This window comes from Cordyceps fumosorosea, assembly GCF_001636725.1.
Source record: "Cordyceps fumosorosea ARSEF 2679 chromosome Unknown scaffold_14, whole genome shotgun sequence".
NCBI lineage: Eukaryota > Fungi > Ascomycota > Sordariomycetes > Hypocreales > Cordycipitaceae > Cordyceps > Cordyceps fumosorosea.
Genome location: NW_017387314.1, coordinates 306,758 through 330,715, shown reverse-complemented (window position 1 = coordinate 330,715; position 23,958 = coordinate 306,758). Strand labels below are relative to the sequence as shown.

The 23,958-nt window shown below is 55.0% G+C and overlaps 9 protein-coding genes across 9 annotated transcripts; 6 read left to right on the top strand and 3 right to left on the bottom strand.

The window, feature by feature from the left end:
- Positions 1 to 146: 146 nt before the first annotated feature.
- ISF_05758 (50S ribosomal protein L17) lies at positions 147 to 824 on the bottom strand (the record flags this gene model as incomplete). The annotated part of the gene is made up of 2 exons (XM_018849363.1): positions 147 to 527; positions 609 to 824. 2 exons carry the CDS (start codon positions 822 to 824, stop codon positions 147 to 149), a joined length of 597 nt encoding a protein of 198 aa, XP_018703390.1.
- A 394-nt stretch (positions 825 to 1,218) lies between these two features.
- On the top strand, positions 1,219 to 2,161 carry ISF_05757 (hypothetical protein; the record flags this gene model as incomplete). Its single annotated transcript, XM_018849362.1, has 2 exons — positions 1,219 to 1,239; positions 1,331 to 2,161. 2 exons carry the CDS (start codon positions 1,219 to 1,221, stop codon positions 2,159 to 2,161), a joined length of 852 nt encoding a protein of 283 aa, XP_018703389.1.
- A 150-nt stretch (positions 2,162 to 2,311) lies between these two features.
- On the bottom strand, positions 2,312 to 4,220 carry ISF_05756 (hypothetical protein; the record flags this gene model as incomplete). Its single annotated transcript, XM_018849361.1, has 2 exons — positions 2,312 to 3,631; positions 3,717 to 4,220. 2 exons carry the CDS (start codon positions 4,218 to 4,220, stop codon positions 2,312 to 2,314), a joined length of 1,824 nt encoding a protein of 607 aa, XP_018703388.1.
- A 2,356-nt stretch (positions 4,221 to 6,576) lies between these two features.
- Positions 6,577 to 7,828, top strand: ISF_05755 (delta-aminolevulinic acid dehydratase; the record flags this gene model as incomplete). Its single annotated transcript, XM_018849360.1, has 2 exons — positions 6,577 to 6,837; positions 6,920 to 7,828. 2 exons carry the CDS (start codon positions 6,577 to 6,579, stop codon positions 7,826 to 7,828), a joined length of 1,170 nt encoding a protein of 389 aa, XP_018703387.1.
- A 2,202-nt stretch (positions 7,829 to 10,030) lies between these two features.
- Positions 10,031 to 11,668, top strand: ISF_05754 (Acyltransferase 3; the record flags this gene model as incomplete). Its single annotated transcript, XM_018849359.1, has 2 exons — positions 10,031 to 10,820; positions 10,890 to 11,668. 2 exons carry the CDS (start codon positions 10,031 to 10,033, stop codon positions 11,666 to 11,668), a joined length of 1,569 nt encoding a protein of 522 aa, XP_018703386.1.
- Positions 11,669 to 11,866: 198 nt separating this feature from the next.
- ISF_05753 (amidohydrolase 3) lies at positions 11,867 to 13,926 on the bottom strand (the record flags this gene model as incomplete). The annotated part of the gene is made up of 3 exons (XM_018849358.1): positions 11,867 to 12,672; positions 12,777 to 13,245; positions 13,348 to 13,926. The coding sequence occupies 3 exons, from the start codon at positions 13,924 to 13,926 to the stop codon at positions 11,867 to 11,869; spliced, it is 1,854 nt and encodes a 617-aa protein (XP_018703385.1).
- Positions 13,927 to 14,453: 527 nt separating this feature from the next.
- On the top strand, positions 14,454 to 15,525 carry ISF_05752 (hypothetical protein; the record flags this gene model as incomplete). The annotated part of the gene is made up of 2 exons (XM_018849357.1): positions 14,454 to 14,952; positions 15,041 to 15,525. The coding sequence occupies 2 exons, from the start codon at positions 14,454 to 14,456 to the stop codon at positions 15,523 to 15,525; spliced, it is 984 nt and encodes a 327-aa protein (XP_018703384.1).
- Positions 15,526 to 16,430: 905 nt separating this feature from the next.
- Positions 16,431 to 16,819, top strand: ISF_05751 (hypothetical protein; the record flags this gene model as incomplete). The annotated part of the gene is made up of 2 exons (XM_018849356.1): positions 16,431 to 16,673; positions 16,757 to 16,819. 2 exons carry the CDS (start codon positions 16,431 to 16,433, stop codon positions 16,817 to 16,819), a joined length of 306 nt encoding a protein of 101 aa, XP_018703383.1.
- A 2,071-nt stretch (positions 16,820 to 18,890) lies between these two features.
- ISF_05750 (hypothetical protein) lies at positions 18,891 to 20,655 on the top strand (the record flags this gene model as incomplete). Its single annotated transcript, XM_018849355.1, has 4 exons — positions 18,891 to 18,950; positions 19,573 to 20,107; positions 20,195 to 20,389; positions 20,516 to 20,655. The coding sequence occupies 4 exons, from the start codon at positions 18,891 to 18,893 to the stop codon at positions 20,653 to 20,655; spliced, it is 930 nt and encodes a 309-aa protein (XP_018703382.1).
- Positions 20,656 to 23,958: the final 3,303 nt, after the last annotated feature.

Below are 23,958 nucleotides of genomic sequence, written 5' to 3'. Positions count from 1 at the left end.
ATGAAATAATATACAAATACAGCTTCCTTCTCCAAACCCAACAATCAACCTCTATGGTACATGTTCCTTTCCATCATCACCTCCGCTGCGATTGCTCGAGCCATGCCTATCCGACCATGGCTCTCGCCCTTCTCTTCGCCAAACCGCTACTCTACATCACTCGGAGACGTAGCTCTCTTTGGCGCCTTCTCTCGTGTGTTGTCGCGGTTGCGTTTGATATCCTTGACCATGTATCTCTTCACCATGGCCTCGAACTCGGCCTCGCCCCGGTGTTTGGTCACCTTGTCAATGTTCTCGAGCGTCAGGTCCCTGTGCGCCTGGCCGAGCATGCGGTCGCGAGCCACCGTCTTGGCCGTCAGCATGAAGCGCGAGTCGCGGGGTCCGTCGACGAACTCGAGGATGGCGCTCTCGGCCTGGTCGTAGGTGTTCATGGGCTCGGTGCGGACGACGCGGGTGTAGCCGCCCTCGCGGTTCATGTATCGTTCCTTTAGGGGACCGAGAAGTTTGGGCAGGTGTAGGTGCGGCATCTGTTCAGAAAAGACCCGAGTTAGCTTTCTTGCTCTTTGCGTCCCCTTGATCCTCAAGTGGAGGGAAGTGCGCTGCCATACATAGAGAATTCCTTGCGCTGACCGCCGGCAGGGCTCATTGTCGCGCTTGGCCAGGGTGATCAGCTTCTCGGCTAGTCTTTGGGCCTCCTTGGCTTTGGCGTATGTGGTTTGGATGTGTTCGTGCTGGACGAGGGATGTCACGAGGCCACGCAGGAGAGCGTTTCGCGCCGACGAGTTGCGGCCGAGATGGCGGTATTTGGTGAGACCGCCGGCCATGGTTTGTGATGGTGTCGCTGCGCAATTGGCAGTATGTCAATCGATGGGTCTAAATGCTGTGCGAGGGTGTTTTTGTGGTTGCAATGAGTCGAACGTTGTTTACCGATACAGTTTGTCGATGCTTTAAAACTTGGGTCAAGCTGGGAGTGGAAACTTTTAGTTCGTTCGGGAGGCGGCCAAGGTGCTGCCGAAAATTACCGCCCACTGGGCACAGTTGCTCGCCGTTAGCCCACCTTGCTAACCTACATCAACATCTTTGCGCGCAAAACATTCGGCAGAAGAATTTCTGCAAATTGGTATCGAAGCATCGAAGAATGCGAAGCTGAAGACTGATTGGGTAATTCGTCACCTAATACAGCATCCTCAGAGCGCAGCAAAGCTCTTCCACGTCACAATGGGCTTCGTCTCCGGTTTCGTAAGGACAGCCGTTTCCTGCCGAGCTATGAGCTACGACATTCACATGGGCAAAGATCCATCATGCTAACCACTGCTCTCCTTTTCTATAGGCTGGAGGCGTCACCCTCACCCTCTCCGTCGCCTACCTCTCTGCTCTCGCCCACCAGCGCAACCGCGAGCGCCAGGGACAGGCCCTCCGGGCGCAGGCCCTCGAGCTGCAAACCATCATCGACCCTATCCCACTGCCGCTACCGCCGACCCGGTCCGAGGTGGCCGCCGAGCAGCGTGCCGCTAAAGTCGAAGTACTAAAGGAGAAGTGGAACGATGAGGTCGGCCGCGCCGTACGCTGGGTGCAGACGACCGACTGGGACGAGGTCCGCTACGGCTTGCAGTCGCAGGCCGGTGCCCTCTGGACCCGAGTGACCGGCGGTACGACCCCCGTGCAGTCAGTCGAGGCGGTAGAAGGCTCCGCGGCGGACCGTGCTCGCTCCATCGAGCAGTCGGCGCGCGGCGCGTTCCAAAAGGCAAAGGCCGAGGCCCGCAGCGTCGAGGAGGCCGCGCAGCACAAGGCCCTCGAGGCCCGCCTGCAGGCCAAGAAGGCGACCAAGGAGGTGGCCGAGGACGCGGCGGCCGCCGCCAAGGAGGGTGCTCGGGAGACGGGCGGCGTCTTGTCGTCACTGCTTGGCCGCGGCAAGGAGAAGGCGGCGGAGCTGGCGGGCAAGGCCAAGGAGGCCGTCGGTCTGGCGGCGGGCGGTGCCACGGCGGCTTCAGCTGCTATTGACGGCGTGACGCTGACTACGGGCTCGAGCGCCGTCGAAAAGGCCCTGCACCAGAGATACCAGAAGACGACAGCCCGGGATACGAGAACGGTGGCTGAGGTGTTGAAGGCGAGATATACCCCGGTGGACGACCGTGACAACACGAACCTGCGGGGCCTGTAAGAAGTTGATGCACTCAAAAATAGATTTTACTTTGTTTCTTTTTTGTTCTTTAGCAGTAGGCGTTGAGAATTTCAATATTTGAATGCCATGGCAGACATATACAAGGAATACATGCAGTCGCTGTTCTAATGCCCTATGGCCTGGGCCAGACTATCTATCAATGGCACTGCGGGCCAGCCCCTTGAGCTCCCCGTCTCTATATATGCAAAGATCGTAGCCCGCACCGACAGGCTCATACCTCACCGTCACGTTCTCGCCAATCATCTTGGCAATCTGCCTCCCCGACGCCACGCGCGCGCGATCGTCGACGCCGACCAGCAGCGGCCGAATCAGCGACGCGGTCGCCAAGCTGCGCTGCTCGCGGACCTGCACGCGGTTCGCCACGAGCACCGCGGCCAGGTGGACGAGCAGCTGGACGCCAACGGTCAGGCCGACGATGACGTGTACGTAGCGCCAACGCGTGACCTCGAGCTGGATGGCGCGCAGCGGGGTCATGCCGCGGGCGTCGACGTTTGCGTTGGCGAGCGCGCACGAGGCGAGCGCGTTGATGGCGTAGCGGCTGACTAGCGCGGCCATGCGGACGCCGCGCCCACGCGCTGCCCGCCCAAAGTACGTCTGCGACGGGTAGCTCTGGAACTGGTAGTTGGTGCTGGCGTTGGCGGTGAGGCCGTCGGTGGAGGAGCCGTAGCCCTGCAGCGCGATGGCCGGCGGCACGTACCGCGAGAAGTTGGCGCCCATGTAGTGTGCGGGGACGACGCCGTTGGTGACGTTGCCGAGGTTCACCTGGCAGACGTAGAACCAGGCCTGCGAGTCGGCGGATGGCTCGAAGGCGCTCACCTGGCTCCAGGTGTCGTTGGCCTCGGCCGCCGGGTCGTGCAGGTACATGATCTGCGAGCCGCCGTTGGCCACGGGCGGGTAGACCTGGCCATCGCCGTCGTCGAAATGCACGGTGATATTGGTCGACATGCCGTTGCCGCCGGCGACGACCTTGTAGCTGTCGCAGCTCGCGTTGACGGTCACGGTGCGGTTCGAGGCGACGATACCCGCGTAGCTGTCATTGAGGACATTTGTTTCGAAGAAGACGTACGTGTACGAATACGAGTTTCCGTAGTTCTCGGCCTCGGCCTCGGGGGTGTTGTCAGAGTCAGAGTCGTCGGGCAGAGAGGGCAGAGAAAAGGAGGAGTAGATAGAGAGCGCATCCGAGGTGTACAGTGCACCAGGCCGCGGTATCTTGTCCACGGTCGTCTCGGAAAAGCCAAGGCCGATCTGTCCAAACATGTTGGCCGCGTAGCGCCGCGAGTTGATATCCTCGGTCAGGTTTTGATGCTTGGCGGACGTAGCCAGGACCTTGGTGCCTTGAATGTCGGACAGGTCAGCTATCGATACCAGACCTGGCTTCGTGATGGCAAACTTGTCGGCGGGGTTGATGTTGTACGTGATGCCGAGAAGAGCGAGGGCAACTTGCGAGCCCTGGAAAAGAGATGAGAGAAGTTGGTCAGTTCCATGGTGTCCGTTTCCGTGTCCGTGTCTAGCTGTAAGTGAGACAAGAACTCACAATATTCAGGGTGACAAATAGCGTCACGAAAACCCAAATAAGCATGCGGCGCGTGGTCCAGCCTAGCTGCAGCATGACGGTGAAGTGACCGCTGGAGAGGATGAGGTCGGCCTCCCGGGGTCCATAGTGGTGCAAGCTGAGCAGCCACCACTGAAGCTCAACGGCGTTGGCCTTGAGTGAGCTGGCGATGTTGAGGCCGAGCGCAATGGTTAGAGCGATGACAAAGGTGTTGAACTCGAGCCTGCGACGCTGCGCCAGCGCCTCGTGCGACGAGTAGGAGATGAGCACGCCATATATGGATGCACACAGAACCACAGTAATGAGCCACCGCGCCAGACTGCGCAGAAGTAGTTTTTGGAGCTGGCGCCGGCGGTCGAAGCGCTCGTAGGTGTATGCGACGGTCTCGCCAGTGTCTATCCGCGTAGTGCCCGTGCAGATGTGCTTGGGGGATGCCGGCGACGATGGTGATGTAGATGGTGATGCCGGCGGTCTTTCTATAGTCATTGAGGGGGGCGGCCCCGATCTATGCATCTGGACGGGCTGCAATTCGACATCGTGAGAGTCGCTGTTGGCTGATCGTAGTATGGCCCTTTGGGAGGCGGAATCGGACGTCGCCATATCTGTCCGCCTGGAGTCGCGTGCTCAACTCGGTTCTCGGGGTGAACAGGCAGTGAAAGGCCTCATGCCTCAAGACCCATCTTATACTCTTTAAAGAGGAAAATCTTTGCCCTTCACTCAGACAACTTGGGCATCTTCAAGCCCACACTCAGACGTCTCCCCCATTTGCCGATCAAGACCGTGAACATTCTAGATCAAACATAGCTAGCAGGCCTTGCTGCCTTAACTCACCGGAGAAGTGAGCCCTACCTCAGCACGGCCAAAATACCGAAATAGGTTATAATTTGAGGGCTAAAAGATAAACGCATTAAAGCGGCTATGGAATTGGCACGTTGTCTCTTGTTTAAAAAAAATGGCGTCGTCGGACAGCCCGTTTTGGACAGGCAGTAGTAGCCTTATGGAAAGGGGCGCAGCAGGGCCTTTCGATGCCGAGGCGACGTAATAATCAGCGCCAAGGCATCGTACGACTACCGACTCGCGCAGTGATGATACGGATCTACGCCCTTTATCACCAGAACCGGCTCACTTTGAGGTTTCCAATCAGCTCCTGACAGGCTTGTGGTGTATGCAATCAGGGTTGGCAACGTGCCATGCCGCGTAACGCTTACCTTGACATAAAGAAACAGTCTATTGAATTTAGTATCTGTTGATGCTTCTTCCCTATTGATACAGTTGACCGCAAAGAATACTGGAAACTGCGCCGGTGGCTTCCCTGTGGAGAGAGGGAACCTCTGTGAGCTGGCACAGCAGTGGTGAATTTTAGGCCCCTGCGAAAGGAAGGGGCGGCAAATAGGGCTATGGATATGTGAATAGCGAGATCAGCCCGCGTGTGCAATGTATGATGCCCGGGTACAATTAATCTACTGGCAAGCCGATAACTAGTCGGTACGGACAACCCAGTGTTCAAGGATACTGCTAAACATGGGCCAAGTTTCCCCAAAGTACACTCGCACACAGTTCACAAACAGACCGGCATGTTTGTCATCGCGGGGCTGACCCGGCTGGGCGAAGTTCTATGCAAGATTGCGCGGGCTGTCAATGTTTCGGGCAAAGGTGTCACATCTACCAGATCAATTATGAAGCTTATTGCTGGTAGTTTGAGCCTTTCCTTGTACATCTTTTACTTACCGAGTTTGGAAAGTCTGTCTCCCTGAATATCTTTTTTGGCCTGGCTTCCTACCCTAATAGAAGCAAGCAATGTTACTTGTTTATGGCTCGAGCTACCGCCTCGACCGAGAGCCTAAAATAATCTGCACCAGGGCTTTTGAAGGACATGGTCGAACTTCGAGCGTCGTGAATCATTCTGCCGTGACCCCGTAGTTACTGCAGTTGCCAGATGGTATTTGTTTCACTTACCATGGAATTTTATGCCGGACAAACCAGACTTAGACCATGGCAATTGCCACTAATATAAACATGTTGGCTGCATAGAAAATGTCAGTAAGTCTTTGTGAGCAGTGCTTTTATTATGGTATGTCGATGCAAGGTGGCGTGCGAGCAACTGTAACGGTGCTCGCTGCTCGGCCTCGGCCTCGGTTCTGGTCTGGCTGCATGTCTTACCATCTTGCTCATCCTGACAAATGGTGACCTATGATTGGACAAACAAGCCCCATATATGGAAGGCTGGGCGGACTTTCCGAAAAATGGCCAAAAATTAGCGCTTCCCAGTGCCTATTGCACGCTGTCACCTGCATTTTTACAGGGCGGCCTCGGCGCCCCCGCCCGGTTCTTTGTGGCGGCTCGGACGCTGTGGCTTCCGAGCACGACCACGGCAATTTATGCCATTTCTTGCCGACAAACGATTGGAACTTTTCTTTTTGACATTTCATGTTACACACAGTGCTCAAGGTCAACGTCGTCTTCAATTTCCCCTCTTCCCCTCTTCACCTCAGAGCAATATTTTATTGCTTCTTCTCAGCATCAACAACAAACATTCCACGTCAACATTGCCGCTCAGGCACTTCCAGTTAACTAGAATCAAACTGGAGACTCTGCCCCACCCTCTTGCAACGGACTCGAAATCCATCTGATTCTTTCCCCGTCAGCCGTCGCAACACAACCACCTCCTTTATAATAGGAATATCCCGACAAACCGTACCACGTCCACTACACCCCAACAAGCCGTCGCTTGTCCTCCACCAGAAGCGCCGCCAATTGATCCAAGCCTCTATTTATTGCAACTCTCTGGGTTCGGCTTTGATTGATACGCCACCCCCCTGCCATCCACCGAGGATTTCCTGCAATGTCCTTCTCAAGCCTCGTCCATGATCTCAGCCTCCGCGACGGCGGCAACAACAACTCCAACGCCGCCGCAATGAGCCGTCGTCCACCCCCCACCGTCTCGTCCATTGACGATCGCGCTTCCCACATTTCGCGCGCCCGATCGTACGCCAGCACCGCGGCCACCAGCGTCAGCATCTCAGGCGACATCTCTAGCCAGCTCCATGGCGGCTACTTTCACCCGCTCGCCCGTTCCTGGCAAGCCGAGCGCCAACTGACCAAGGTATGATTTCTTTCCGGCTGTCAACAGGGCATATCCCGGTATTTCCACGCATATTGTCACCTGTGACGCTAACAGCCTCCAGTCTATGCTCATCTACCCCCTCTTCATTACCGACAACGACGACGACATGATACTCGTCCCCTCCCTGCCTGGCCAACACCAGCTTGGCATCGGCCGCGTCATCTCCTTCCTGGAGCCCCTCGTCCACAAGGGCTTGCGGTCCGTCATCCTGTTTGGCGTGCCCATGAAGCCCGGCACCAAGGACGCCCTCGCCAGCGCGGCTGACGACCCCGAAGGCCCCGTCATCCGCGCCATCCGCCTTATCCGCCGCCGCTTTCCCCAACTCTACATTTGCGCCGACGTCTGCCTCTGCGAGTACACATCACATGGCCACTGCGGCATTCTGCGCGATGATGGTAGCCTGAACAACGAGCTCTCGGTCGACCGCATCTCCGATGTCGCCGTCGCTTACGCTAAAGCCGGTGCCCATTGCGTGGCCCCGTCCGATATGAATGACGGCCGCATCCGCGCAATCAAGCTCAAGCTCATCGAGGAAGGCATTTCGCACAAGACGACGCTCATGTCGTACTCCGCCAAGTTCTCGGGCTGTCTGTACGGACCCTTCCGCGATGCTGCCGGGTCGGCGCCGTCCTTTGGCGACCGCAAGTGCTACCAGCTGCCCCCAGGAGGCCGTGGCCTGGCGCGCCGCGCCATCACGCGCGACATGGCCGAGGGAGCCGACATAATCATGGTCAAGCCTGCAGGCCAGTACCTCGACATCATCAGCGACGCCAAGGAGCTGGGCAAGGACCTGCCGGTTGCGGCCTACCAGGTTAGCGGTGAATATGCCATGATTCATGCTGGAGCCAAGGCTGGCGTGTTTGGCCTCAAGGAGATGGCTTTCGAGTCTGCAGAAGCCATCCTGCGGGCGGGTGCGACGATTATCGTCAGCTACTTTACGCCCGAGTTCCTTGACTGGCTCGACAACTAGAGCAAAAGACACGTTTCGCGAATCATAAACAAAAATGTATTCAAGGTTGGTGGTTAGGGCATACGGATTATCTAAAAGGATACAGCTATACGGTGCCGAGGTTGGGAGCTGGATGTGCTGGGATGGGCGCACACGGTGTTGCGGGGACTGACTACAATGATGCATTTAAGGATGGCGTTATTCATGGCACTTTTTTTCATGGACAAGCAATAGTAATGGATCCAAAATTTAAAATGACTTCCCACTCTATAAAAATGCTATCCCTCACGCATGATGACTTGCTTTTTCATGTAAATATTCGAGTCCGAAAAGGAAACAAGAGCCTGTCGTGGGTGGCAATGGTGGTCGCGTGACCATTCTGGGGTCGGTGGTGGGACAGGGTGGCAGCAGATGTGACAGCGCTATGAAATCCAGCGAATGTCGCGTTTCGCGGCGGCAGCGGCGGGATTGTGGTCGTGCGGAAAGCTCGGGAGCATATAGTAGCGGCTAAGCAGCGAAGCAGCCCGGACAATGATGGTCGTGCCGAAGATGATGAGCAGCAGGCCCGGCGCCAGCGTGAGAAGCATGGCGGCGTGTAGTGGTGGTGGTTGTGACAGTGGACGAGGGTGGCGACGAGGAGTAGCAGGAAAAGGACGGCAAAGCAAGGGTCGAACGCGGCGGTGGCGAGCAGAGTAAAGCTCATTGGAGAGAAAGGAAAGAGAAGCAAGGATGAACACAGATGGAATGGTCGAGTAGAGTAAAGAGCGTCGGATTGATTTTAGGGATTCATTGTTTTTTGGTGGTGATGCAGAGAGAGGGAGAGGAGAGGGAGGCTGTGGTTGGATCGGAAAATGCTGTCTCCTGGCGCTGACGTTCCCCTTGAACATGCAGGTGGCGAAGGTGGCGCGAGTGTAGGTAGAAGTGGCTTGAGGACGGGATTTAAAAAGGAGGAAAAAATTAATCCATAATAGTAGATCTCAGTATATAATAGTAACTACCGACTCCAAATACAAAATACCCTTCTTGGCCTTGTCGTGTTTGACGGTTGCAGCGGAAGCACTGCTTCTTTGGGCCGTGAAGCCGTCCAACGAGTGTCCTACTGCGGCTCAAATGGGGCGCAGTTGCGGTCGACCCAGCTTTTAATGCCAAATTGCGAAATGCATATCCGTAGCTTAAACTGATTCAACAAACTTGACAAACTCGCATTACTACTTATTCATGTCATCCAAGCATCTACCTAGGTACATACACCAGCGTGCTCATCTGCTACTCGTCGGTGATTGGCCGCCAACAATGCCTGCCCACGAGCCCCAGCCGAGCCAGGGAATTAGAAACATATCGAGCTTCAGACTTGAACCTCTTCCCCACTGCACTTTTTGTTTCTCCAGGATGGAGTTCCTTCTATCCGTCCATTTCATCTTCAGCTCGCTTGCCCTCCCCGCTGAAATCATGACGTCCACTGTCTCGCCTCCCTCTCTTCTTGGCTGGTCGCACCCGATTGCCTCCCAGCCTTTCACACTCCTGCCCTTTCTTTGCTGCATGCCAGTCAGTGTTTCACACGCTGTTAGAGATGGCCTCGAGAAGGATGCTGATGGTGCCCGCCCGCAGCGCTCTTCTGAGCTGCCCAGGCCTTTTTCTTTTCTTTCGCTTGGCTGATCGGCGGACTTTCACATTTCTCAGGTTCGTAGAAATGAGTTAGAGACGTCACATCGCACAGCCCATCACGTCCCATTCGTCCTTCCCACCCAACCGAGCAGCCAATTCCTCGGCCGATGGGTTTCCATGTTTCTGATACATGCCTCCCCTCCCCCTCCCCATATGTGTAATAAGCCAGAAAGATTAAGCTTCCGTTAAACCTCCTTCTCCTTCTCCTCCCCCATCCCGGAACCCGTGATTGCTGCGTGTTGTCCGTCTTTCCCTCTGCAAACACTCTGGCAGCTGTCAACTCGAACCCGATACAGCCGCCAGCCGCCAAGCCAACGGCTGCAACACACGTCGTCCGTTTACATTGTCCGTTTATATTGTCCGTTTACATCTCCGTCACCTCGATTCTTTTTTCTTTCTCTTCTTCACATCTTCCTGTCGTTCCGTCCAGTCTTTCTTTCATTCCGACACTCCTTTGTCCCTGTTTAGGCATCTATTCATGATACCAGCCAGTCGCCCATCCCTCTCTATTGATACCAAGTCCATTTATACCACCTCATTCATGCATGTCCCTGCGTAATGTCCAAACCCGACCAAATCCCGGTTCGCGAGGAGAACCTAGGTCTCCTCGCCGGCCACCTCTCTGACGCCGAGAGCGACGCCGATCTCTTTGATGAAAAAACTCGACTCGCCTCTTCCTTCTCCCTCTTCTCATTCTGGGCCCGCCTCCGCCTCGTCGTCTTCTCATCATGGCGGCCGCTCCTGCTTCGCCTCGGCATCTTCCTCCTCCCCAGCTTCCTTCAGGGCCGCCATGTCCGTGAGCAAATGATCCGTCCGGCACGCCTCGCCCCCACGACCTACCTCGACGGCATGCGCGGCCTCGCCTCTCTCTTCGTCTTCTTCTGCCACTACTTCTACCAGGCCTTTGTTATCGCCGAGGGCTGGGGCGCTGGTGACACCAACTACCACTTCCTCAAGCTGCCATTCATCCGCCTCTGGTACCAAGGCCCACCTGCTGTTTGCCTCTTCTTCGTCATCTCCGGGTACGCGCTCTCCTACCGCCCGCTCAAGCTCATCCGGAGTGGCGCCGGTGCCGACGCCGCCAATGCCATCAGCTCTCTCGTCTTTCGCCGCGCCATTCGCCTCTACCTGCCCACTGCCATCTCCACCTTTCTCATTATCTGCCTGTTGCGCGTCGGTGCATATGAGTGGACGCGAGAGTTTGCCAGGGACAGGACGTACATGAAGAACGTTGTTGAAACTCACCCCGAACGAATGGAGTTTGCCTCGGACCAGTTCCTCGATTGGGCCATGCACATGTACCGCTTCGTTCATGTGTTTGACTGGAACAAATATGGTGGTAGCACCTGTAAGTTCCTCGTCCCTGTCCAACTTCGCTTTCCTATCCGCTAACACCACTCGTGTCTCCTCCCTCTAGCCTACGATGTGCACCTCTGGACGATTCCCGTTGAGTTCCGCTGCTCACTGTATCTCTTCCTGGTTCTCATCGGCACCGCCCGCCTGCAGACTCGGTTTCGCTTCCTAGTCGTCGGCGGCATCATGTGGTTCGTCTACACGCATTCGCGCTGGGAGCTGCTCCTCTTCCTCTGTGGCATGGCCTTCGCCGAGATGGATCTGATCCGCGGTGCCCACAAAGCCCCAACGGCCGCGGGCTCCCCGTCTTCCGACCTGCCCCTCCGCGACGGCGCCGCCCCGCCGCCCCGTCCCCGCTGGAAGCGCGCTTTCTGGGGCGCCCTCAGCATTCTCGGCCTGTACCTCATGTGCCAGCCTGACCTCCGTGGCGACATCACCCCCGGCTGGGTCTGGCTGCATCGGCAGATCCCCTCGTGGTGGCGCGAGGAGCCCTACCGCTACTACCAGTCCCTCGGCGCCGTCGTCTTTGCCTTTGCCGTCGGTTACTCCCCATCCTGGCAGGCCTTCTTCAACACCCCCGTCGTCTACTACTTTGGCAAGCTCTCTTACGCCATCTACCTCATGCACGGGCCCGTCATGCACTGCGTCGGCTACCACTGGGAGCGCATGGCCTGGGCCATTACAGGCGTCGAAGGCTACTGGTACAATGTCGGCTTCGTCCTCGGCGCCGTCTTTTGCATCCCAACCGTCGTCTGGTCTGCTGACGTCTTCTGGAGGGCCGTCGACATTCCTACAGTCAAGTTTGCCAAGTGGGTGGAATCTAAATGCATTATCAAGGCGTAATTTGTTTACAGTTTATGTGTCGAAAAATTCAACGACACAAGTCATGTTCTTTTTTTCAACTTGTCTTATCAAATCTTTTCGCTAATTTGCTGTATATCTCTAAATATCCACGGGCATGTAATTCAAATATCTCTTTACGCGATCTCACACCTGCTCACCCTGCCGTTCTGCTAACTCGGTCGTGTCATCATGCAGTCATTAATCATCTTCTCTTCTATACACCCTTCTCCCCGCTACCCACGTCTCCCTTACCCGCAGCGAGCGCAGACTCTCCACATCAAATCCATCCCCGCCGAGCGGCTCGTCCAGGACCACCCAGTCCGCGTACGCGCCCTCGCGGATCTGGCCCGCCTTACCCTCCAGGAACGCCCCACGCGCCGGCGCCCCCGTGAACCCCCACAGCGCCTGCTCCAGCGTCAGCGCCTCCTCCGCGTGCCACCCGTCGTCGTCGTCGGCTCCGCCACCGCGTCCCGTCGCGGGACTCTTGCGCGTCACGGCCGCGTACATGCCGCGGAACGGGTTCGGCGGCTCTACCGGAAAGTCGCTACCCAGCACCGGGTGCAGGTCCAGGAAGGAGCGCATGCGGTACGCAGCGGTGCGGGCGCGAGTCTCGCCGAGGCGCGCGGTGGCGTACCGCATGTCCGAGGTGGCGTGCGTGGGCTGGATCGAGGGGACGACGCGCAGGGCCCGCAGGCGCGGTTGGTCCTCGGGCGCGATGATCTGCGCGTGTTCCAGGCGGAAGCGGCGGTCGTGCGCGCACGTTTCCAGGCCGGCTGCGGATCCGTCGCCGCCGCACTCGTCGCGGAGGGCGGCCTCGAAGGCGTCGAGGGCGGCGCGGTTGGCGCGGTCGCCGATGGCGTGGATGTTGACCTGGAAGCCGGCGGCGGCCCACTGCCGCGTGATGGCGGCGAGGGCTGTCTCGTTAATGAGGAGGAAGCCGGAGGTGGTGGGGTCGTCCGTGTAGGGCTCGAGCATGGCGGCGCCCCAGCTCCCGAGCGCACCGTCTGTTGTGAGTTCGAGAGTCAGAAGGTCATGCTACTGCAAGAGGCGTATGTGGGGAGCATGCAAGAGATGGGGGTCCTCGCGCGTGTACGTGTATTTGGCTTACCTGCAAAAAGCTTGACACTGCGAACGTCCAAGAGCCCATCTTCCCGCTCAATCTTTGTCGCGTCCGCGGGGCAAAACGTGTTGCGCGCGGCGCATTCACGCATGGCGTACATGCGCACCGTCCAGTCGTCGCCGCCGACGAGGCGACCGAGCAGGCGCAGGCTGTCCGGATCGGTGCCAGCGTTGTGCACGCCGACGATGCCGACGGAGCTGAGATGGCGCATGGCCGCGGCGACGTACGCGGCGCGCGTCTCGTCGTCCGGCCGGGGATAGCGCGCGAGGATCATGCCCAGGGCGTTGTCGCAAAAGACGCCCGGGCCCGGGTCGCGCACGACCTCGCCACCGGGCACGTCCGGGACCGGGGTGGGCAGCAGGTCGAGTACGGCGTGCGAGACGAGCGAGCAATGCCCGTCGATGCGGTCGACGAACAGGTAGATGCCGCGGAGCGCAGGGTCCTCGTCAAGGTCGGCCTTATCCGGGTCGGGTTAATGCTGTTTTTTTTTTGTGTCCACGAGGAGGAGATGGACAAAAATACAAGGACCAAGGAAAAGGAGAGACGATGGCTCACTTACAGCAGTCGGCATGCGCCCAAAGTCGGTCTGGTCCCAGCCCATGCCTCGCAGCCAGCGTTCCTTGGTGCCTGACTCCGGATGCTCAGCGATGTGCTCCCTTAGCCGCCTGCGCAACTCGTCGAGCGTCGTGGCACCGAAGAGATCGACCTGCGTCAGCATCTCGCCGTGCTCAATCAAGTGGCCGTGACCATCCCAGAGACCAGGGATCACATGTCCAGTTACAGCGCCGCCATCCTCAGCTCGACGTTTCAGCTCGGCCTCGTCGAACGCGGTTTGCTGCTGCTCCGTGACGTCAGTAAAGAGGCCGCTAGCCACGGTGAAGCACTGCGCGACAGGCTGGTCACCGTGCAGGGTCTGTACGCTGGCGTAGCAGTGCGTCTTTGAAACTGAGCGGACGGAAGCCGCGTCATGGTAATACCTCTGCAAGAGACTAGCGGCAAGTGTTGAGGCTGCGAATATAAACAGAAAGGCGCGTCCAAGGTATCCTATCCACGGTCTCACCGTAGTACTGTTTCTGTCATCTGGTGGCTGTGTCTTTGGCAAAGGGCCGTGGCTGGCTTTTTCGCTCGCTGTGGCCATCTTTCACCAACCCAACCGCAAGGGCTTTCGGGAAGATGCGTCTCGCTTCGAGGATCGATGGATGGGCTGGGGATACCTCTCTCTTCGAGTTGATGTTAAAGATGCCTGTATCAACGACCAAACCGTCTATTAGCCAAGCTCAATGAGCCAACCGTCTTGGCTAGCTCGTTTGATGTACGAGTTTGACAAGATCAAGTTACCCAACCCCACTATCAAGCTCCAAGCTTCAAGCTTCAAGGCGCACACCCCGCCTTTTGCCGCCTGTCATCCCGTCAGAGTCGCCCGCTGCCGGCCCGATGACTTTTTGTCGGGGGGGGGGCGCAGTGAGTTTCTGCATTCCTGTGATACTTTTCGTCATTTTCATCACTGAATCACTTGATTTCGCACAATGCGAATAAATGTATAAATCCCCTGCGAGCCCCCGGGCTTGTCAATCTCAACCAAACCACTTCACATCTCTGCCTCGCCGCATATAATTAACTACACCTACAATGTCACCTGCATCTACCAATTCCTTTCCCAACACAATGGGCCTCGACAGCGATACCATCGACAAGCTCGTCCATACCGACGTTCGAGATGTTATCCCGAAAGAAGACTTGAACAAGTTCGAGGCGTCTGGGCTGTTTGAGTGCTTGAACATCCTCAACCTGCGCGATGCCGGCAAGGTACCTGGGAGCCGTATCCCGGAGGGCCGCGTGTTCCGCTCTGGCGCGCTCCCTCACGACGACAAGTCAGTGGATTGGATTTCCAAAAATGCCGACTGCGTTGTTGACCTCCGCCGCCGCGACGGTTCCGAAGGCCCGAAGGACCCCATAATCGACGGGATCAAGGGCATCTGCGAGGACACACTCCCTGGAGACTACGAGAAGATTGCGCTGGAAAACTTTACATCTGAGGAAGATGCCGCCGCCAGCTGGCGAGATCATTACATGGATATTGCAAGAAGGTACAGCCCGGCGTTCCGGGCTACCCTCGAGTACATCCGCGACTACCGCGGCAAGCGACTCCTAATACACTGCCTTCGTGAGTAAACCCGATTTGACCCGAGACCATGCAAACGCATTCTTGTTCTAGGAGAGGCGAGAATTTGCTGACAGCAGGACAAAAACAGTCGGCCGCGACCGCACGAGCGTCCTCCTCGGCCTGCTACACCACCTCGCCGGCTCGAACCCCGAGGCCGCGCGCCGCGACTACATGCTCTCGCGCATCGGCTGTGAGTTCAAGCGCTGCATGGTGTTCAAGTCTGCCATGGTCATGGTTGGAATCACGGACCCAGACACACCAGGCTTCGACAACCTCATCCAGCTGCGGCGCGCCTACTGGGACGCGTTCGTCGAAGCGCTCTCCGAGAAATTCGGCGGCTGGGACGGCTACGCCACGTCGCGTGATGGCCTGAACTTCTCCAAGGAAGACCTCGAGAAGATCAAGGACAACCTGACAGCCCCGCCGTCGAACCGGGACGGCGATGCCCCCTCGCGTGATGGCCTGAACTTGTCCGAGGATGACATCAAGAAGGCATGGGACGACCTGGACTCGTCCGAGGAAGGCGCCAAGAAGATCTGGGACCTGAACTTGTCCTGTCCGAGGAAGACCTAAAGAAGTTCTTGGACAGCGTGAAAGCCCCGCCGTCGACCAACGAGTGAAGGAAGCAAGGGTGGCTGGATAGAGGAGAGGAAACGGGGCAATAATTTGGAGGAAGTTTCTCGCTGAATGCTCTGTTTTGCCTAGTTGGTTTTTTTTTGTTTCTGCCTTTGCTGTTGCTTTGTTGCGTTTGTGCCTCTGAATAAACTGAAGAAAGACTGGGCCTGTACAACATACAACATAGCCTCACTTCCTGATTCTGGCAATATTAGTTACACCGTTGCTCTAGACTTGACCTCAACATTTTCTCCATGATATCATGTACAATATCCGGCATTTTTCTTTTTTTAGAAAGAAGGATGCAATTTATGTTAAATATGACATAGTGATCCGCCGCGTGCCCTACATCAACGGCCGTCCCATACGTCACAGCTCCATCAGGGTCCAACGGTCTTTGCAAGCCACTCAAGCCACACTTTTCGCCTTCTTCCCGTCAGTACCCAAAAAAACCAAGGCTGGACGAAAAAGCTGCTGCAAAATACGCGTCAGAAACCCTGCTTTTATGCACGTTGTTCCCTGGCGGTGACATCCTCAGCCACAAGGTGGCCCCCCACTCGCCACAGATCACTTGCCCTTTTTGGCAGGACTCGTGTAAAGCCAAGTTTCTCGCCTGATGAGCTTCCCACCCATGCTGGCCATCTTGCATCATATACCCGGCTCCCGTGAGACAAGATGGCGTGCATATTCTTCCGTCATTGTAGTATCATGATATCGTGACGAGGCGTCGTCTTGAAGATATATAATGGGCTGCTATCCCTCCCAAAAACCCATGTTGAATATAACCATCGCCATCAACTAAAGCCACCAAGCACACGGCAACAATTTCTATGCGCAACTTTATCATCAAGAAAACCATCAAAATGCCCTTCTCCCGTCGTCACCGTGAACGCGTCGTTGAAGCTCCTCCCAAGCGCAGAGGCCTCTTCTCGCGCCGTCCTGCGCACCACACCACAACCACCACCGAGGCTCCCCGTCGTCGAGGTCTCTTTTCTCGCCGCCCTGCCGTCCAGCACCACCACCAGCGCAAGCCTAGCATTGGTGACAAGATCTCCGGCGCGTTTCTGAAGCTCCGCGGCAGTCTGACCCATCGTCCTGGCGTCAAGGTATGTTTCCCTCATCTATCCATGAATACCTATGCTCTCTGCACCTTGACAACCGCCGGCTGCTAACACAGCCTACCCTACAGGCCGCTGGCACTCGTCGCATGCATGGAACGGACGGCCGAGGCTCTCATCGCCATTACTACTAGCCAGCCATTTCAAGCGCAGATACCCTTATGATGGAATGACGAATTTGTATTACCTTTTTTCATCTTTTATTTTTTGGCTTTGTAATATTAGCTTCGTTTATTAAATTATACTCTCATGCCCCCACGATTTTCTCATTTTCCTTTTCCTAGCCATTAGCTCCTGTCTGGTCCACTCAGATCTCTCGCTGAAAGCAAGGCTCTCAAAGCAAAAACTAACCGGCTTTAGTACTATGAAACATGAACATCGTTAATCTCGTAAATCATCAATATCCTGATCGCTTGCTAGAGCATATCGATATGGCAGACCATGCCGGATCCTGTATGCTCCTTTGCGGGCCATCTGGCGAGCTGCCTCCGGGACAGCATATTTTGACCGAGACTTCCGCATTGATCTATTGCGATCTGCAACTGAAAATGCTCCGCGATTATCTTTGGCCAGTTCATCTGTGTTGTCTCCTCCTGCCAAAGGTTTAAATTTGGTGTACATGGCGAACGCTGCTTCCAAGTCCTCCAGAGCCTTCTTGCTCGGTGAAGGGTGTTTCTTAACCCGACTGTCACCAGATATTGGTTCAATCGTGGGTGCTTTTGTTTTTGAACTTGATCTTCCGTCAAGGTCTTTGGTATGGCAGGCTTCCGACCAAAACTTTGGCTTGCAAGAGTAGTCCTCCTCTTGGAGGATCCTGTGTAGTTCAGGTGGTGTCTTCGATATTGACTTTGGTGTTGAGCACCCTGCTGGGCATTCAGATAGCAATCCGTCAAAGAGATTCTCTTCAAAGCTTGTTTCATCCTCAAAAGGATCTCGAGTGCGTATGCAGCCATTGCCTGGAGGAGTGCTTGGCCGAGTGTCAAGCTTCACTTGGGCTTTGGGGTAATCATCTATTACGCTTTGGGGCTCAGGTTGGCAGTGAACAGGCTTCCTCTTGATACTTCCTCCCACAATCTTTTGCACCTTCCTTCGATTAAGGTTGTTACCCTCGTTCAAGCGAAGCTCAATGGTCGTGAGCTGCTCACGCCCCACCATTGACGGCTCGGCCTGCAATAGGCTTCTCTTCTGCAATTCGGGCATGGCATTGTTCACCAGCTTCCCACTTCTTGTTTTCTGCAAAGATCGACTAGCTTCAAGCGGCTGACGGCCCGTCGCACCGCGAGAAGCACGAGATGCGGCCAGGCAGAGACGAGGAGTCGTGGGAAGAGACTGTGGCTTAAGTGAAGCGGTAGCCGCTAGCATAGCCGTAATCTTGTTGCCAATATCGACTGGGACGACCGTCCTCAATGCATTTGGTGTAATTTTTTCTTTATTTGTACCCTTCTTGCAAAGTGTAGCGCTGCAATGCCTCGTAGGGCTAACAACCTGGGGAGGATGAGCCAGTAGCGGAGATCGGTGCAGAGCAGTTCTGGAATGGTCTCTTTTAAAATCTTCCAATGCCTTGACAGGTTGACTGGTGGTTGAAGTTAGGCGGGCATTGGGATTGGTTATTGGCGCGAGCGCTGGCACGGTGCTTCGCTGCTGATGGCCGATGGTGGAGGGGCCTCTCGTTGACGAAGAACACATCGGAACCGTTTCTGGAATGTTTATTATAGTTGTTGAATCATACTTTAGTGATGATAAAGGAGGATTTATAGTTGCTTGGCTTGTTTCTAGATCACACTGCCGTCAGTCTATTGGGTACGGCGGAGCTAGGGAAAACGGCTAGGCGTTACCTGAGTTGGAGGAACTAAATAATACCAGTAAGCTTCGACGATGTCTTCTTCCATCCAACATGCGTGATGATGCACGTTTTTTGCCGTACGTTGTGGCAATCTTAGCCATTGGACGCTCGCCTTACCAAAGGAGCGAAACGCAGCCAAGGCTGCCCAACAGACATAAGGAACAGGGTAAAACGAACGACGGAGAGACGCGGATTAACGAGCGAACGGAGAGCAAAAACTCCAGAAGATGCGCGGCATCATTGGCCGAGAAGGAAAAACGGAAGAGAGGGACGAGGGACGAAGAGAAGAAATATTATCACGTGTCCGGCTCGTTAGGCTGTGATGCCAGGGAGATGGCGGACGACTGAGTATGGAAACAGCGATGGCACTCGCAGGTCGGCCTCGGCTCGAGATTGCAGCAGGACCTAGTCGCTTTAGCCGAGTACGTTTACATGACAAAAGTACTATTATTTGGATTTTTTTTACGAAAATAAAATCACATTATCTGTTAAATGGGAGAATGTTGCGAATGCGGCGCGTCGCCGTTTGCTGCTCTCACTTACACGATGCCGATTGCCGCCGATTTAGCTCCGATACAGGGGTCGCCTCCAGGTTATCAGGCAATCGCAACAGCCGATGTTTCAACATGAGATCAACTTTCTCTCAAAATAGTATCGTCTATAATTTTGAACCTGTTTTTACCGAAAATATCCTACTCGGAAAATATTGGTCGTTTGTCAGGCAAAATGTGCATGGCTCAATGCCAGCACTTGCCTTGGGCTTGCTCCACGTGACGCCAGCTAAATGCCCAGGCCCCGCCAGACCCTGACCGACCAACGACATCATCAATTTTCTGGCAGCTTCGAAAAGGGCGAAACCGGGATCTTGGCCATCAAGCGCATCACGCGGCACCGCTGGCCTTTTTTACCAGGCAATTGAACCGCCGATTCCGCGCGTATCTCAGGTGGCAATCTCGGTACCTCAATTCCCGACCGTCAGCGGACTGCGAAGACCCCGATAGCTCCGAGTAGCTCCCGCACATAATCTCCGTACATCTCCAACAGCTGGCAGGCACGCCGCTGGCCAACGAACTCGTCCAATACCATCTACGATTCGAACAACTCATCCAGCTACACCTCAAAGCACAAGTCCTGGCCATCACGATGCTCCGGTACCTCCTGCAAGGCTCTGGGCTTGCCCAGCAAGGGTCCAACACTATCAAGGCACCATTGGGCGCCTGGCAGGGTGCTTGGAAACGCCTTTACACAACAACGCAGCGCAGCGTCTCTCGACACGGTTCGATCAGCTCTAAAGCATCACGCCTCTCAGCGACTGCTTTTCACCCTTTGCGGCACGTAGGGCTGCGTACAGCAGCAGCACCTGGGTGGACGCCGGCGTCGAGAAGAGGCTTCCGCTTCACTGCTTGGAGACGCAATGCTGCAAACGGGGAAAAGGCAGAGTCGTTATCGCTGTCGCAACGACTGAAGAAACTGTTCAAGGACTACGGAAAGTCGGCTATCGGCGTGTACCTGGCGCTCAGTGTTCTAGACTTTCCCTTCTGCTTCTTGCTGGTTCGCGTCGTAGGCACTGATACTATAGGTATGTCACAGCATCCGGGAAATGAGTGCACATGCACTTGACCGTGTCTAGGCACAGTTACTAACTAGTTGATTCTCGGTAAAATAGGCAAGATTGAGCACGCCGTCGTATCCACCGTCTCAAACTTCATCCCAGAATCCATCCGGCAGAAGTGGCGCGACTACTGGCAATCGGTCAAGAAGACAGAAACTGATGCACTTGGCAATGGGGATGTTAGTGGAACAGTGGAGATGATGAGTTGGGGTGTTGAGAAGGCTCAGGAGCACCATAACGAAGAAGCCAGTAAGTACCCTATCCCATTCCGGTTTGCATTAACGTTGAGCCACGAGTGGCTTTTCGGCCCTATGGGTATCTGCGTTTTGGCCTGCCTTATGAAGCCTTAGCCGCTAACATGGTTTCTCTTCGCAGGCCTGGGAACGCAGTTGGCTCTAGCCTACGCCATCCACAAAAGCTTCATCTTCCTGCGAGTTCCACTAACGGCCGCGCTCACGCCCAAAATTGTCAAGAAGCTTCGGTCCTGGGGCTGGAACATTGGAAAGAAGGCATAAAGGGCGGGCTCCAGCTCATTCATGCGGCGACAATGCGGGGCCGTCCCTGACGAGCGGGAAGTCAAGACTGTTCCTTACTCATGCCGTCGGAGGAAAATCAGCGCAAGAAGCCACTCGTTTGTGACGGCCGGGAAACAAGACTCGTACCCGTGTCGATAACCGACAACGGGTGAACGGCAGACCCCACACCAACTCAACGGCGAGTCAAACATTTGTACATTTTGAAGTAATTGGATAGACTTTTCCTTAGGTGGAGGTCCAAGGTTTGATGAGAGGTGGTACGATAGTACTGGGTACCCGGTATGAGGGCGTTCTCTGAAAGGCAGGTTGAGATGTTGGAAGCAAGTTCTGTTAAATGAACATGACCGACCAGGCCAGCAATCTGCAAGGAGGCTGCAGATTTGAGTTTGAGCAGGTAAACGGGCTTGTAATCTTGTATAATATCTGTATTAAAAGGGGGTGGATATAGCTAGTTAGACCAGGATAGACTCAGCGCCACTACATTCTGTGTACAACCCCGAGGGCTTTTCCCGGTGCAAGTACAAGAGCCTATTCCAAATAATAAAGGTTGTGCTTGCAGTTTGATGGCTTGTGAGAGTTGTTGATTTGCCCTGATGACAGTCAGTGCCCAGTCCATATTGGGGTGGACTTGGCGGCAAGTGTGTGTGTAGGCTGCAGGTAGGGGACAAATAGGCAGGGATCGGTCAACTGACCTGCATGCTGCATGGTGGCGTATGGCGAAAAGCCGGAGGCTATTGCGAGGATCGGAAGATTAAAGTTTTGCAGTGCAGGAAGCGCGCCAACCATTGTGGATGAACAAAGCCGCACCCACGTCCACCAGCATGGGGAGTTTCCAAGAAGGTATACGGACTGCCGAGAGTTTTCCAGTCACTTTCCTTCCACAACCACGGAGCAAGTTATGTGTAAGGGAAGTGCAAGATATCATATCTCAAAGAGGCAATCAAATAGGCGGGGGCCCATGAACGGGAGCTGGGGACATTGACGATTAGAAGCCGCTGCCAAGAAACGGTTTTTTCGCTTCCCGCCTGACTCAACTCGTCTCCTCTCTTCATTGTTTTGTTTTCCGGTTCCGACGGGGACTTCTTGGCGAAGTTTGTCCAATCTCGTTCAGTGCCATTGCAGACGGAATGAAATACGTAGTTACTGACTCGGAAAGCCAGCGCAGACATCCATCTCCTCCTCTTCTCTGTGCTGTCTCTCGCACGGACGCACAACCCCCCGCCCGCTAACGGTGATGAAGAGGGAAACAAAGTCCAACCAAAAGGCAGGGAAAGCCGTGCAGGGTTGCGACCAACCAACTCTTTCGCCCCCCTCCCTCCCTTGCCGCCGCGCGGACAGCCTAAAAGAGGATACCCTACAGCCGCGTCTGCCAAAAATCCGAGTTCTCTTCGATATGAGTACCCCGAGAGCGCGCGGACCGCTCATTGCAAGGTACGATACGACTTTGAAGGGTTGCCGACAAAATGCTGTTTGTGGGAGGAGGGTCCAAACTCCCCACGGAGGAGGGGAAAGAAGAAGAGAAAAAAAAGAAACAACAAAAGAAAAAAGGAAAAGAAAACGAAACTTATTCTGATGGCCATACGACTTTCCTTTTTTGATGAAGAGTGGCGGCCCGGCCTTCTACCCGCGACGATACGTACGATGACGACAACTAGTTGGCTTTTAATTAGTTAGCATGTCGAACTTCCTTGCAAACCTTGTTGGATCATTCGACTGCGAGGCCCCCTCGCCACTGGTTCGCAGTTCAAGTTGACATTGTGTTATTACTAGTCAGTTTTTAACAAGAGCACTCACTCACTGGCTTTGAGTGTTTTGGCGGTCTCTTTTTACCTGGTTAGCGTGAGGCTGCTGGCTGAAACGAGCGCGGTGGCATCGTCTGGGCTGTGTACATCTGCCGTAGGCCAACAACCATGTACTCTGAAGATTAAGCTAGTAAGTATTGGCATCTAGGCTCCCCGTTGTAACGGTTACATCAGCTTCCGTTTTTTGCGCTATTCTTGCTTTTGAGGGTTTCTTTTTCTGAAATGGCCGGCGCCTTTACTTGGTCATGAGATCAAAGACAAAACCAAAGAAAGAAAAAAAAAACCCCCCGATGATGGAAAAAAAGTGCGGCGTAGTGTTTCAATCCTCCTCACATGACTCTCGATACTTTCTTTTCGACAATTGTGGCAAGTTGGCCAACGAGTTTAACTTATTAGTTGTAGGCAGGGCGCTTAGAGTAGAGTCTATCTATTGCCAAGCTTGGGGTTGCAAGAAAGCTGAGGGTCTGGGCTCACTCACTGTTGGCATGGACCGAAGGGGTCGCCCGCTCAATAAGAAACATTAGCCAAAGTATAAAAATGGTCCCGTTGTAAGGTACATCTGCCGTGAACCCAAGTCAGTTCAGTAAGTTGTCCGCTCATACGATCAAGGGTCCTTGGACGCAACCACAGACGTGGCTGAGGCAACGGCAAACCGACCGACTGCAAGGTAGACGCGTAGGCTGCGTGGCTTCAAGCGAGGGCTACTGCGATATAGAGTTTGATAGCTCGCCCGTGTCCTCGATATACTGTCTCATGCCAACCCGTCAGCTGGCCGGGCGCTGATGAGCCTGGGCTTCCCAGGCTCACTTGACCAATGGCTCCCAGAAGCCTGTTGTATATAACTTGACATTAAAACCCGATTTATTGAATTAACAAACGAGTTATCAACGGTTGTGGCATTCCTGGCTTGGCACATACCAGGGCCAATATCTGACGCAGAGCGAAAGCCTATTTCCGCCATTGGGACCGGCATCCGTGCAACGAGATGCATGCTGTGGCAAGTAAATCCGGTAATTAACAAATTTGCAGGAAGAGTTAAAAGTGATATTCCAATACGAAGTACAATAATGCAATGCCAAGGTTGTGAACTGCCGTTGTCCAAGTAGTAAATTTGAGCCTCATCACGCCACAATTGCCAAGGCGAAGGAGCGATAATAACGCAGGTCTCGTTGCCCTGTTAGAAGACTTCCCCGTACTATGGTCCAAACTCAGAGGTTATTCCTGGTTTTGATGTATTTATATCGTATTCCAACGCCATACTACGCTGTGGCTTGACGGGATTACCAGTGCCGGGTTCACTCCAGAAGTCGGCATGGACCGGATTCCTACAAACTCTAGGTAAGAGACATCTTCAAAACACTTGGCTGGACGCCCTTACCGTTGTAAGCGAGGTTCACCGTCTCATGAACTGACTTTTAAAAAGTCTATTTCATGGGCACGGCTAATCTGCCACTTCACCGGCCTCAACCCAGCTGGGCAA